Source organism: Diceros bicornis, chromosome 22, assembly GCF_020826845.1.
Source record: "Diceros bicornis minor isolate mBicDic1 chromosome 22, mDicBic1.mat.cur, whole genome shotgun sequence".
NCBI classification, from domain to species: Eukaryota; Metazoa; Chordata; class Mammalia; order Perissodactyla; family Rhinocerotidae; genus Diceros; species Diceros bicornis.
Genome location: NC_080761.1, coordinates 38,369,733 through 38,384,182, shown reverse-complemented (window position 1 = coordinate 38,384,182; position 14,450 = coordinate 38,369,733). Strand labels below are relative to the sequence as shown.

The following is a 14,450-nucleotide window of genomic DNA, read 5'->3' as shown; positions in this document are numbered from 1 at the left end:
CATTTGCAACAACATGGATGGACCTTGAGGGCATTATACTAAGTGAAATAAGTCAGACAAAGAAAGACAAATACTGTATGACCTCACTTATATGTAGTAACTAAGGAAACTAAACTCATAAAAACAGAGAGTAGACTGGTGGTTGCCAGAGGCAGGGGGTGGGAAATGGGGGAATTGGGTGAAGGTGGTCAAAAGGTACAAACTTCCAGTTATAAGACAATAAGATCTGAGGATGCAATGTACAGCATAGTGACTATAGTTAACAATATTGTATTATATGTTTGAAAGTTGCTAAGGGAGTAAATCTTAAAAGTTCTCATCTCGGGCTGGCCCGGTGGCTTAGTGGTTAAGTGCGCGCGCTCCACTACTGGCAGCCTGGGTTCGGATCCCGGGCGCGCACCAACGCACCGCTTCTCCGGCCATGCTGAGGCCACATCCCACATACAGCAACTAGAAGGATGTGCAACTATGTCATACAACTATCTACTGGGGCTTTGGGGGGAAAAAAAAAAGGAGGAGGATTGGCAATAGATGTTAGCTCAGAGCGGTCTTCCTCAGCAAAAAGAGGAGCATTAGCATGGATGTTAGCTCAGGGCTGATCTTCCTTACAAAAAAAAAAGTTCTCATCTCAAGAAAAAAATAATCTGTAACTATGTAAGGTGACAGTGTTAACTAAGCTTTTGTGGTAATCATTTTGCAATATATACATATATCAAATCATTATGTTGTATACTTCAAACTTATACAATGTTATGTGTCAAGTATATCTCAATAAAACTGGGGAAAAAAAGAGAACTACTGTGGCTATGAAATCCAGCAGCCTAGCCACCACAAAGGGCAGTGAGCAGGAGGAGAGAACAGGTTTGGAGCTCCTCCAAAAGCCCCATGCACAGAGAACTGGCACGATTTCACTTGTCTGGCAGCTCCCTGAGAAGCCCCTTTCTGGTTTCTTTTATTTTCCTTTTTCTTCCTTCTCTGCGTTCTTTTAGAGTATAAAAGTGAATGGGCCGCAAAATTGAATTGAAAAAACAACCCAAAGCCTAAAAGTCCCATCCCCTAACACAATAACAACCGGTACAGGGGCTGACCCTGTAGTTAAGTTCAGTGTGCTCCGCTTTGGGTTTGGTTCCCGGGCATGGACCTACACCACTCATCAGCGGCCATGCTGTGGCAGCGACCCACATACAAAATAGAGGAAGAGTGGCACAGATGTTAGCTCAGGGCAAATCTCCCTCAGCAAAAGAAAAAAAAATGGTATAGAATCTCCACTAAAAAGTATAAGGGATTTAATAAATCTCAAAGAGGAGACAGCACCTAAGAACACTCACCATATCAACTATGCACCCACTATCCTGCCACCATTTCCTGGGCCTAGAGAAATGCAGAAGTTCAGCCCTCAAACCGAAGTTCACAGGGAAAAACAAACTAGTAAGAAAGGTAAGAACTCTGATTGTTTTATAGCAAATAGAAGATCTAGATAAAGCCACCTAAGTATCAGGAAGATGCAAAGAAATGGCACGGCAATTATGCACACATACAAACTACGCAAAAGTAAGAAAGAGAAAAATAACAAGGGAAGAAAGGAACACGGCATATAAAAGATGAAGAGCCCAACCAAGAAAAAGATCAACTCAAGGAACAGAAGGAAATTCTTCACAACAGTTCCATGCTTTTAAATACTTTTAATACTAAAAACATTTGGTAAAACCAGAACTCAAATACGAGATGAAAAGTGAGACTGTAGGTCTATCAGAAGACCATAAGTAGGAAGAGCAGAACGAGGAGACCACCAGTTAAACAGATTGCACCAAACATCTCCTGTCGTCTCTGCTTGCTCCTAAAACCCCACCTAAATGAAAATAAAGAATAAAAATGAATGGCAGAGAAGGCGACAGTCAATAAGAGATGTCAAAAGCAAATCTGGAAGATGGAAAGTAAATGGACAAGAGATAAATGACTTGGATTTCAGCTTTTTCAACTTTGGTAAATACTTAAAAAGGGAGAAGCCCAGTAGCAAGCTGATTCACATCCACAAAAGTTTCGAAATTGGAAACACAGTTATTACTGAAGCCAAGCCACGGGGGAGAAATGATAGACAACATTGTTGGAAGCCTCTATAAGCAGCAGTTAGTCATATCCTGAGATTACCTCTGCCAGCTCCCTCTCTGGCAAATGCCCCTCTCCATCCTGGAAAAAGGGAAAGAGTTTACTAACTAGAGAGATTGACTTAAAGAGGTTCTCAGGCCACGAAAACCAGATACAACTGTGGGTCAGGGGAAGACACCTTATTAAAAATTAGGAGATTAGGTGAAATCTGCATAGCAGGCGGTGACACCTCGCAGCTCCCTTTCTCTTTTCAGCTCCCAAAATACTGACTCCTACGCTTACGGTACTATAAGCACCACAAGGAGGAGACTAGAAGACTCCTTTCGGGGGAAACTACCAGTCCACAAGAAAACAGCTACAGATACCGGCTTTTTTAAGGTTCCCCAATTAAATGGAAGGGTTCCACACACACACAGCTTCCTCTCAGCTTTTTAGTGCCTCCTTCTTAAATATGAACACATAACCAAGGATCATCAGACATTTGAGAAAAGCTTCTCATGCAAAACTCAGAGACTACTACAAACAAATGGGGCCAAACACTGAGAGAAAAGAAAGATAATCAAGGGAAGGGAAAAAAACACCTTCAAAACAAATATGACTTACATCTTCAGAGAGTTAAAATAAGATATTACAAACATGAAATAAGAAGAGTCTACTATAAAAGGGTATAGTCAAAGAACAAGAGCTCTTGGAAATTAAAAACCCAAAAGCAGAAATGAAAATTCAATACAAAGCTTGCAATAAAATTGAGGAAATATCCCAGAAAATAGAGCAAAAATATAAAAGAGTGGATAATAGAAGAAATGTGCAGTATAAGGATGTCAACTCTATGCCAAATAGATCTTTAAGTCCAATTTAATTCCAGTCAAAATTACAGCAAGGTTTCTTGGTGGAATACAAGAAGTCAATCGTCCAACTCACATGGAAGAGTAAAAGGCTAAGAACAACTCTCCCTTTCCCCCCAAAATATTAAGAATGTGGAGAGGGGAACTTGCCCTACCAGATGTCAAGACCTACTCTAAAGCCATGATAAATAAAGAAAATTTTAGTGTTGATGCAGAAATAGACAAATATGTAAGTGGAACAGAACAGAGCACCCAGGAACCAAGCTTTAGACATAAAGGAACTTGGTATATGACAGAGACATTATAAATCAATAAGTGGTAATAGAACAGACAGTTGAATAACTGGTATAGGGACACGTGGTTATCCACTTGGAAAAAAATAAAATTAGATGCTATGTCATGCTATATAGAGAAAAAAAATATTCTCTTTATGATTTTAGGTTATATAAGACATAAAAAGTACAATCCATAAAGGAAAAGACTGACAAATTTGACTACATTAAAATTTAAAACTGTACATCAAACACAATGTAAATTGTCTCCACGTCTCCACAAAAAGGAAAAAGAAGTTTCCAATGAGGATCTAAATAACCAAGGATTAGTAACTATATATATAAAAAGCTCCTATAAATCCATAAAAATATACAAACAAGCCAAAAGAAAAAAGGGAAAAATATAAACTGGCAGTTCACAAAAGAAGAAACATGTATGGCCAACAAACATAACAAGCTCAATGTCAGGGAAACAGAAATTGAAGCAAGAATAAGACAGAATTTCACACACATCCTACTGCAAAAGAAATTAAATCTGAAAAATACCAAGTGATCAAGAGATTGTAAAGGAAGAAAAACTCTTCTCTCAAATAAGGACAACCACTTGGGAGAACAATTTGGCATACGTTTTACCTCCTAATAATTGCATTTACACTAAATACAAACCCACATAAACAAAAATACTTGATGTTCACGGATGCACTGTCTGTAATAATCAAAATTTGGAAAGAACTTAAATCTCAATCAATCAGGTAATGGATAAATTAATTATGGTATATGCATAGGCTAAAATACAGCAGTTAAATTGAATGAGCCAGAGCTAGCTTATTAACTTAGATAAATCTCAAAAATACAAGTGAAAAAGACAAGTTGGACAAAGATGCATACTGTATGATACTCTATGCATATTCTTTTTTTTTTTTAATAATTTTATTTATTTATTTATTTATTTTTCCCCCAAAGCCCCAGTAGATAGCTGCGTGTCACAGCTGCACATCCCTCTAGCTGCTGTATGCGGGACGCGGCCCAGCACGGCCGGAGAAGCAGTGCGTCAGTGCGCGCCCGGGATCCGAACCCGGGCCGCCAGCAGCAAGCGCGTGCACTCAACCGCCAAGCCACGGGGCCGGCCCTCTATGCATATTCTTAAAACATACAAAATACTAAAATAGTGTAACATACTATCAATGTATAACAGACAGAATATTAAACACCAACTTTAGACTGACGGTTATCTTTTGGGGTACGGTAGCGGTAGGATAGTGGAGTGATTCAGAATAGTCCGTCTTTAATGATATAACAATTTATTGTTTGTTTGTTTTTAATTCTGAAGCAAATATGACAAACACTAACATGATCTAGATGGTAAGTTTGGCTATATTAATGTTATTAGTTGGTTATACTGGTATTGGTTACATTAAGCCCTGTTTTTTAAATACTCAAATATTTGCTTTAAGTTTATGGTTTTCTCAACACAATCCAAGTCTGGGGTGCATTATAACATACAAGAAAATTCCAAAAGAACTATAAAATACCTCATGCAGTTATACATCAAGATTAATTTGCCTCATTCCAAAGAAATTTTTAAAATTTTTGTCACAGAATTTTTCTAATCAAACTAAAAGCTACCTGGATCCTTATAGTGAAAAAGCGGTGTGTGTGTAACAAAATCATATTAAGAACAGCGGAAACTGAGGGAGGTTTTCTCTTTCCCACTAGAGGGAGGTGTTGAACTTAAAATATTTAAAAATGAGGCTTGTTTTTGAAGCAGCATTTAACATCACAGGAAACCACACTGTTCTGTTAGAAAATAAACTTGCTTTCTTTCCACATCTTCCAGAAACAGCCCCAAAAGTATAATTCTTCATTTGTACTCATATAAAGAACATTTCTCACACTCTAAAATATGGCTTCAAGTCTGAAGAACTACAGAAGTATCGTTAGAAACATATCAGAGCTAAAATACTCCTCCTTCCTAACTTATGAAATACATCAATATAGCTAGTTACAACCTTAATCTAGTACATGGTTATCTCCTGAAAGAGGCAGAACAATTTCCTCCTTTCTAAATCCCCAAAGCCAGCAAAGCTCTACAATCAAAAAGAGTGTTTGCTGCTGTAGAGTATAAACTGGTACTAACTTTGTTAAATACCTACCATAATTATAAATCCATAAGCCTGCAGACCAAACAATTGTACTTCTAGACATTTACACAGCTGAGTCACTTGTACAACAGCTCAAAGATATGGACTAGAATGTCAGTGAATCATTTTCAATCACAGCAAAAAATTTTGAAGGAAATAAAATATCTATCAATAAGGGATTCCTTAAATATATCAGGAACTTACACACGACAGAAAACCATGCAAACACTACGAGAATAATGTAAGAACATCAAAAGATGGACACTGAATATTACCGTGGCTTATAATTTCAGTTGTGTAAACACAATAATATATGTTTATATATTCTTAGACGAGGAGTGGGATTGGAGGAGGAGAGGGCAAGACCTTCACTTTCTGCTTTTAAATTTCCCTAAATTAGAGGCATTTTTACAATGAGCACAATATAGGGTAATTTTGTAAATTGACTATTAACATATTTCCCGTTTGGAAACAACAGGCAGGACCAGGGCCAGTGTCACTTTCTATGCCATTTGCTTACGCAGGGCACCAGTGGACAGTTTCCCAGGAAACTACAAAGAAGTGCTCCTTGCTGCCCCAGATCATTTAAGGCAAACTTCTGAAATACCTCCTTTTCATGTAACTCCCTCCAAGCTGCCCCTAGAACACAACTGTGCTTACCAGGTCACTCTCTGCCATGTTGCACCCCAGTCCCTAATAGCTGTCTTATCACACAGCCCACCGATGTCTGAGCCTGGTCTGATACCTTCCTTTACTGCCTCTGCACTCTTCCTCCTCGTTCTTTAGTTATGGTATTATTTTCTATCTACATTCCCCACACTCTTTGCCATCACCTACTTTGCCACCCCTTAATCACTAGATACATAAACCAAATTTAGTCAATGAACGAGGAAAGGATCATTTTATTCCCTGGTTAAGTTATAGCATGTCGAAAATGAAATAAATACAAAAAATATATACATTCATCTTCTAAATGCTTTCAACGCTACCGATAAATCATACATTGAAACAATCTGGAAAAATGACAAGGGAAACAGCATGGCGGTTTAAAAACCAAGCTGCATGTCCCACACTGCTGACCATAGAAAAGCTCATGGCAAATAAGCGTCCTCAAAGTGCACATTGCTATTGCAGGACCGAGAAAAAAAAAATAAAACAAACGTTCACTGCGAATAAAAAATGTAAATAAATGCAGATAAAAATAAAATCATGCATATGTTTTTCAAGATCAACATACATACTTTGTTCTAAATTATTTGTTCTAGCATTATTTGAAATTAATGCTAAAGAAAGACATGGGATTTTTATATTTATCCAAAGAGGGTATGCATTTAAAAAAATGAGAAACACTTTCTTAAAATAAGGTAACTTTTGAGGTAAGTCCACTGAGAATGTTCATTAACATACCAGAGAAGTACACCTCTACTTAGTGCTTCAATTACTAGGGAAGAAAGGAGACATGGCATAAAATGAAGATTTTCTTTTTATAGTGGGCTTGCATTCAAAAGCCCAGATGAGAGAAATATTACACCACCTTTGTCTGTTAAAGATGGGGTTTCACTTAGGTTTTTTTTTAATTTATTTTAAAAACTGAATTCCCTTAGAGAGCTACACAAACAGAACACTATGTGATACTAACACCTAATTATAGGATGGAAACCTAAACCCATCAACAGCCAGTAGACAGAGAAGAGAATTTCAATCTATCCCTCAAGTTGTTTAAAAAAAGATTTTTTTATATATAAATGGTTTCTTAAACTTGCTTTACAAAAGGAAAAGCAGTTTTCTTTTGTTAATATAAAAAGGACAAGAAATTAAGAGACAGAGCTCTGAACATTTCAGTTACAAAATACAATAAAATATATCTTACAAAAGGTGGTAGCAACTAAGGAATATATTCTCCTATTCTTCTCCACACATAATAATTAAATATTGATACAGAATTTTAAATTCTTTTAGTATTTCATAATATAAAATCGGGTATAACCATATACATTTCCTCTGAGATTTACAGGATTGACCAGGACACTGCACCAAAATCACACCATCCACACATTTAAATATAGGTCTCTGAATGACATTTTACAAGTTTCAGGCTTCTGACTGAAGATTGCTGAGTGTTTATAAATGAAGGGGTTATTTTCATTTACTTATGTTTGCTTGTTTGTTCCAGGTAAACTTTAAGACAATTATCAACAACAATTCAAATGTCATCTGCTCTGTGATGATGATTTCACCAATCTCCCAGGCAGTTGATCAATTTCTCCTTTATGGTCCCATAGCATTTTGTTCAAAGTTTTATTATATTACAATATATTTTCTTCCCCCTCCCCTTTTTTTTTTTGTGAGGAAGATTGGCCCTGAACTAACATCTGTGCCCATCTTTGTCTATTTTGTATATGGGATGCCACCACAGCATGGCTTGATAAGCAGTGCATAGGTCCATATCCAGGATCTGAACTTGCAAACCCCGGGCCACCGAAGCGGAGTGCGTGAACTTAACCACTACACCACCAGGCTGGCTGCCTACAATATATTTCCTGTCTTTACGTGTCTCTCTATGTTGAAAGATCTTCTAGGACAGATATCATATCTTAATCAATTTTATATCCTCAGTTCCCGCAGCACAAACTCAGTAAGTACTTAGGGAATGAATAAATGAATGAATGAGAGAACTAACTAACTACACAAATTACAAACTGACTTTAAGAATACCAAGAGGGCTAAAGAATGATTGTAATGTCTTTCTATATTCTACAGAAGGAGTGACTGGGAAGAAAAGCATTGCCCAAAGACCAAAGGTTTGGGAAAGCTGTGGTTTTGCTGGTATTCTGAATACTTACATACACAAAAAATTCAGTATTTCCACTGTTTACTGCCAGATTTCACTCTTAAAGAAATAAAGTGCCTCCTATTCTCTGCATGTTTTTGGCCGCCTTTGTCATACACAGTTGTTTCTAACACAAAGCTTCTCCAAAATTTATTTCAGGTCGATATTTTTCATTCTGTGAAGAATGCTTGTCTTTGACATCTATATAAAGACTATATTTGATTTGTCATTTCATGTAGAAAAAATGCTTGTCTTATCACCAAATAATAGAAGAAATGATGAAAATTTATTTGAAATTTTAGGTTAGTTGGTTAGTGAATTAATAGTTTAAATTTCTCCTATCTCTTCTTCAAAATTTTTTATACATAACCTCCTGAAAAAATGCAAAGTACACCAGAGTGAGAATCTGGAGACTTGTAGTCTTTTCCCACATTAATCACTCAGTCTATGATTTAAGTAAATCATAAATCTCCATCTGTTCATCTATAATGGGAGTAGATGTAATTAGTGATTTTCAAACTGGACTACTCGAAGACTTAGGGATTCTATTTGTTGTGGGGGAAGGGGTTAATAAAACATGATTAAGAATTTGCACTTCTTAAAAAGAGTTCAAAATCACTAAGCATCCTTTAATATCCAAAATCCAATTATTCTATTTCCTTATGCTATTAAAGACTGCTAACAGTCTCACGTTTTAAATTGGAAAAATAAAATACCAAATGTATATATGTCCTTCTCAAAATCACATAATTTATGCAATGGAAGTCACCCAACTCTGATTCTAATAATTTCTGCTGGTAATAGTTGCCCATATTATCACATAACCACAAATGAAACAAGCCTTCCAGAGATCAAAGACTAGGAATTATTTTCACCTTGAGTAAGCTAGTCAATTATTACACTAATATAATTTTTAATACCATAAGCATTAAAAAGACATATTTAAGGAACTTAAGTATTATTTTTAAAATACCTGTACTATAAATTGTAACTCTCTTCTTTCTGCTTCCCATTGTTCTGCTTGTAATCTAAACTCCTCCAATGCTGTCTCCCTGATATGAGACTCCATCTCATTCTTCTCCTGCTGATGTTTTTCTGACGCTTCCTTTATGCGAATAAAATCTTGCTTTACTATCAGATCAATAAAAGTTATCTTTCTTCCTTCATCCTCAATTTAAACATACAAAGGGCTCACCTTACCTATAGACTGTTAAAACTCATCATAATTTATGTTAAAATCATTAATAGAACTATTATATTTTGATCATCAGAATGTAGATCTGAATAAGAAGCCATGGCAACACTTTTAATTTAAGCAACATTTTATATATCCATATACATAGATATACATATATATTTAACCCAATTTTTCTAAAAAATTTAACTTCAGAGGTTTGAACAAAATGCATTGTATGATAAAGAAACAAAAACAAAGTAGATTATACGTAATCTATATGTAAAGTAGATATATGGAAAGCTTTAATTACCTATGAACAAACTGTTTGAATTATCTCTGATAATTTACATATAAATCTGACAGAGAACACTGTATTTGCAAAAGGGGAGAAGGAAGGCGTTTTGTGCAACAAATCAGGTCAGAAAACTCTAGAATGTTAAAAATTTGAAAAGCCAAAAAAAAATATTTTAGGTTTGGACTGTAACTAATTTCTAGTTCTACAGATAAACAGTATTTGTAAGAGGCTTTTCTTTTTGGGTTTTCCTAGTTGTACTACATGTACAAGAGTTAATTCTGTTCAGGGCCGGCCCCGTGGCTTAACGGTTAAGTGCACGCGCTCCGCTGCTGGTGGCCCGGGTTCGGATCGCGATCCTGGGCGCGCACCGACACACCGCTTCTCTGGCCATGCTGAGGCCGCGTCCCACATACAGCAACTACAAGGATGTGCAGCTATGACATACAACAATCTACTGGGGCTTTGGGGGGAAAAATAAATAAATAAAATTTAAAAAAAAAAAGATTTAATTCTGTTCAAACTCTTAAAAATATAAAATGCAGGTTTTCTGAGAAGCCCAATTTTCTAACCAATAGGGCTTAAAACTAAGTCCCCATTAACACAAGGAGAAAGATTCTGTGGTTTATATGAGAGAAGGAAAGCCTCCTGGGTCCATATAACAGTAGGATGGATCATCTGCATAATAAAGATTGCCTTTGGAACTTGCACTAATGGAAAGCCATCACAAAGAGCCTTTTCCCCTGAGCGGTAGGGCTAAACAGTGACTCCTACTCAACTTCAAATTTCCCAATGGTCTCTGTACAGATCAGGTCAAAGCCAACAGCATAAAATCAGAATTCTGCCGAGTAGCTGATGGAGATCACGTCAAGATCTTATAATTTGAGGTGTAGGTTGATTGACTGTAAGGAACGCTGCCACCATTGGCCTTCTTTCTCCATAGCGCCAAGACATTTTATGTGGGGAAGGTTACACAGGGCCACCCAAGGACTTGTAGCACTAGTCACCACCTAAACTTCCCCCATTCAAACACTATGGAGCCCTTGTGTATGCCAGGCACTGTTCTAGGTCTAGGAATCTAGTAGGAAGCAAAAGACACAAACTATGACTATTGCAGAGGAAATCAAAAGTAAATCTGCTGACAACGGAAAGGAACACTGTGCCAAAACTTTTACACTTAGTAAATGCTTTTGTAAAATTAGTTTTTAGTAAAGATTTATTTCCAGAATTCTGAAAAGCCATTTACACCACTGGTAAATGTACAGCATTTTTATCATGTATTTTTCTTAAACTGGTACGTCAAAAAAATGGCAAATACAGACAATTCAAAATCTATTTTCTAAGTGGCTGGCAAGCTCAACCTTAAACCGTACTTTAACTTTAGAGAGTAAAAAGGAACAAAAAATGGGAGAACAAACAGCTCATGATAATTTCAGTAAAAGGTCATCAAAGTTTTTACGTATCATATCTATATAGAATGTGCTCTATATAGATAATGAAGCTTACAACAGATATATAAATATTTTTCAATATTTATTGTATATTCAAATAGACCAAAATCGAGGGCCCTCATTTCTAAAATTCCAAATTTTCATGCTGCTGGACCAAAGGGGAGGTAGGTTCTTATCTTCTTACAATATGCCCATATAAGTTTTTTTTTTTTATTTTGATCAGAGATTGCAAACTGTTTTTCACAAAAGAAAGAATATACATATTAATATATTACTAAAGCATACTACAAAAGAGATCAGCAAAAATGCCCCTAAAAACAAAGAGAGGAAGAGAGGAAGGAAAGAAGGAAGGGAGGGAGGGAGGGAGGGAGGGAGGAAGGAAGGAAGGAGGGAGGGAGGGAGGGAGGGAGGAAAAGAAGAAAGGAAATCAGATTTTTTTGCTTTCTGGTAGCTATTTTCCTTTCCAAGGATAACTTCAAATAACATAAGACACATCTCAATGAATATTATATATAGCAAAATTCCTTTATAAACAATATTTTACCTGTAGAGTTTTCTCTAGTTTGCTTTTTTCTTTCATAAGTAAATCATATTCTCGATTGCAATTTTGAATTATATTGTCTCTTTCCTCCAAATCACGTTCAAATCTTCTGCATTCTTCTTTCCATTTTTGCTGGGAAGTCTGGAAAGCTTTCTCGATCTCATTTGCCTTTCCTTGAAGTTCTGTATTCTGAGCTATTAAAAATATAAAAGAATAATAGATATATTTACAACCCTAAAAACCAAAAACCATTAAAAAAAAAACATAAAAACCAAAAACCTAGCCATTGGAGCTGATTCCATTTACAGCATGATATTAGGACAAAACACTTAATCTCCTCACACCAGTAAACTCTTGAAAAGCTCACTGTCCCGAATCAATCTATTCTACAATTTCTCAGTCTCCTCTTCCCCTCCAGACAAAGGTGACTTTGCCATGAAACGGTATGACATATTTCTAGAGGGATACCCAAGTTTAGGTGCACCTCTAGCACCAGCAGAAACTCCACTGCTTTTTCTCCCATTCAAGAAAATAAACCAAAAAAAATTTTAAAAGACTGTGACTTATACAGCTACTCTCTTTAAAGACTTGATAGATTACAAATTTTGGTATTTGATTATTGGCTACAAATTAGTTGTGACACACCTTACCATGAGACTGTCACAAAGCTGAGGTTGGGAACCACCGCTCCAACTCAGAACTAAAACTATTTATTCCCCCAAGTTAGGCTCAACACACCTCTCATCCTAGTATTACCTCAGCAATAACCAACACCTCTCAACTCACTACAGCTGCTGCTCTGTTCCAGCTTCTAGAAAAGAAGTAATGGAAGGCTTCCAGGTCTGGCTCCATCACCTACCACCAGATTAAACCTCTCTGACTCTCTAACCCTCAGTGGGAATAAAATGCCTCCTAGTTAAGTTGTTGTGAAGATAAAATGAGGAAATCTGTGCAAACACACTTGTTAAACAAACAAAAATGCCACCGTTAGTAGCAGTATTCTTAAATTACTTCTCTGTGTTTTGAATGGATCATATATTCAAAGAGCTCAAAATTCAAAGGCATAAAAGGTACAGAAAGTCTCCCTCCCACCCAGTTGCCCTCTCTGCAAGGCATTATTCCATGGTCTAGCATCCAGTATTTTAGGCAAGAAGTTTGAGGCCGTTTTGATTCCTGTTTCTGTGCATGTGGCCTATTTTTCTTTTCTTTTCTTTTCTTTTTTCTTCTTTGTGAAAGCTTTAGGACCTTCTTTTTGTCTCTATTTTTCTGAAATTTCATAATGCTATGCCTTTAGGTGCATCTATTTCTTTCCATAGTGGTGAATATTCAATGGGCCCTTTTAATCTGGCAATTTATAACCTGAGTTCTGAGATGTTTTCTTACATAATTTAATTGATGGCTTACCCTCTCCGTTTTTCTCTCTTATCTCTTTCTTTCAACATTCTCTATTATTCAGATTGGTCCTCAAATTTTCTTGTCTTTTCTCTGCAATTTGTCCACCTTTGTCTTTTTTACTCCAGTTTCTGGGAGATTTCTTCCATCTTCATCTTCCAATGTTTCTACTGACATTTTTCATTTCTGATTTCATATTTAATTTTAATTTCTAAGAGCTTTCTTTTTTTACAGCATCCGGTTTTCTTGCATCATAGATGGAATATATTCTCTCTCAGCTCTGAGGATATTAATGCCACTTGTTTGTCACATCTTCTTCTCCCTGCAGAGTTTCTAATTCCTCCAAATTAATTTTTTTCTCTCCATTTTAGAGGCTTTCCCCAAGTATCTGGTAATTCTTGGTTGTCTGCTCTCAATTAAGAGTAACTGTAAGGGTGACATACCTTTTATACACTCATATACCCACCACCTAGATTCTGAGCTTGAGGGTGGAGCTTGACAACTGTAGTCTTCACTGGAGGAGGACCTGGCTGGGCCATTTATTAGGAAATTCTTAACATCAGTATCATTAAGTTTTTCCTCTTGGCTTGGTCAGCTGACCCATAGAAGAGTCTTTCAAGCTCCCAAATGGAGTATAGAAATCTGGGTGCTAATAGAAATAGAATAGAATAGAATAGCTGGGGAAGCCAATAGAAAAAGGAAGCTGGAAGGAATAGTTCCTCAGTATTCAGCATTGAGTATGCTATCTTCCCATTGTTTGCCCTCTATTTTATCACCTCCAGAGACTAAGCCTCCTGACTTCCACTAGGAAGTAAGAGTAATCCCAGAGTAGCATGCTCTTGGGAGGGGGATCTAAGAACCTAACTGCCTCTAGAGCAAACAGCTTTCATCTAACGCTCTCTATTTCACCCACTACTGCTATTCCAATTCCTAATTCCAAAGGCATCTGGTGCTTCCAGCCCATAAGCCTTTTGAATGTCTAAGTTGTCTGTCAACTTTCCCCACTCCTAGCTTAGAATTCTGACATCCCAAGTCTGCTAAATCAGTTATGCCTCATCCATTTGCTTTCCAGCTTCCAAAATTTTCTCTCTTGTCATGTCTCCTATTCTCTCAATTGTTATGGGATTATTTCTTTTAATATCTCAAAACTCCATTAAGTTGTTTTTATTCTACACTCAACATTTTATAATAAAAATTTTGAAAAATACAGAAAATTGAAAGTGTTATACAGTGAACCCATAAACCCAGACTAGACTCTACGATTGTTAACATTGTGCTATTTTTGCTTTATCACACATTCATCCATCTATCTCCATGCATCCATTCATTTATCCATCCATCAGACCATCATACTTATTTACACATTTCAAAGCAAGTTGTAAATGTAAGTACATTTCACTCCT

The 14,450-nt window shown here is 36.5% G+C and overlaps 1 protein-coding gene across 3 annotated transcripts in view; it reads right to left on the bottom strand.

Annotated features, from left to right (window-relative positions):
• CCDC171 (coiled-coil domain containing 171) overlaps nt 1-14,450 on the bottom strand; it is a 300,588-nt gene that overhangs the window by 253,379 nt on the left and 32,759 nt on the right. For 2 of the 3 annotated variants that reach the window (XM_058565832.1, XM_058565833.1), the window contains exon 5: nt 11,659-11,849. In XM_058565832.1, the coding sequence (XP_058421815.1) occupies nt 11,659-11,849 (191 nt within the window). Of the gene's footprint in view, nt 1-9,167; nt 9,300-11,658; nt 11,850-14,450 lie in introns of all 3 variants that reach the window. The other variant, XM_058565834.1, reaches the window with a different exon arrangement.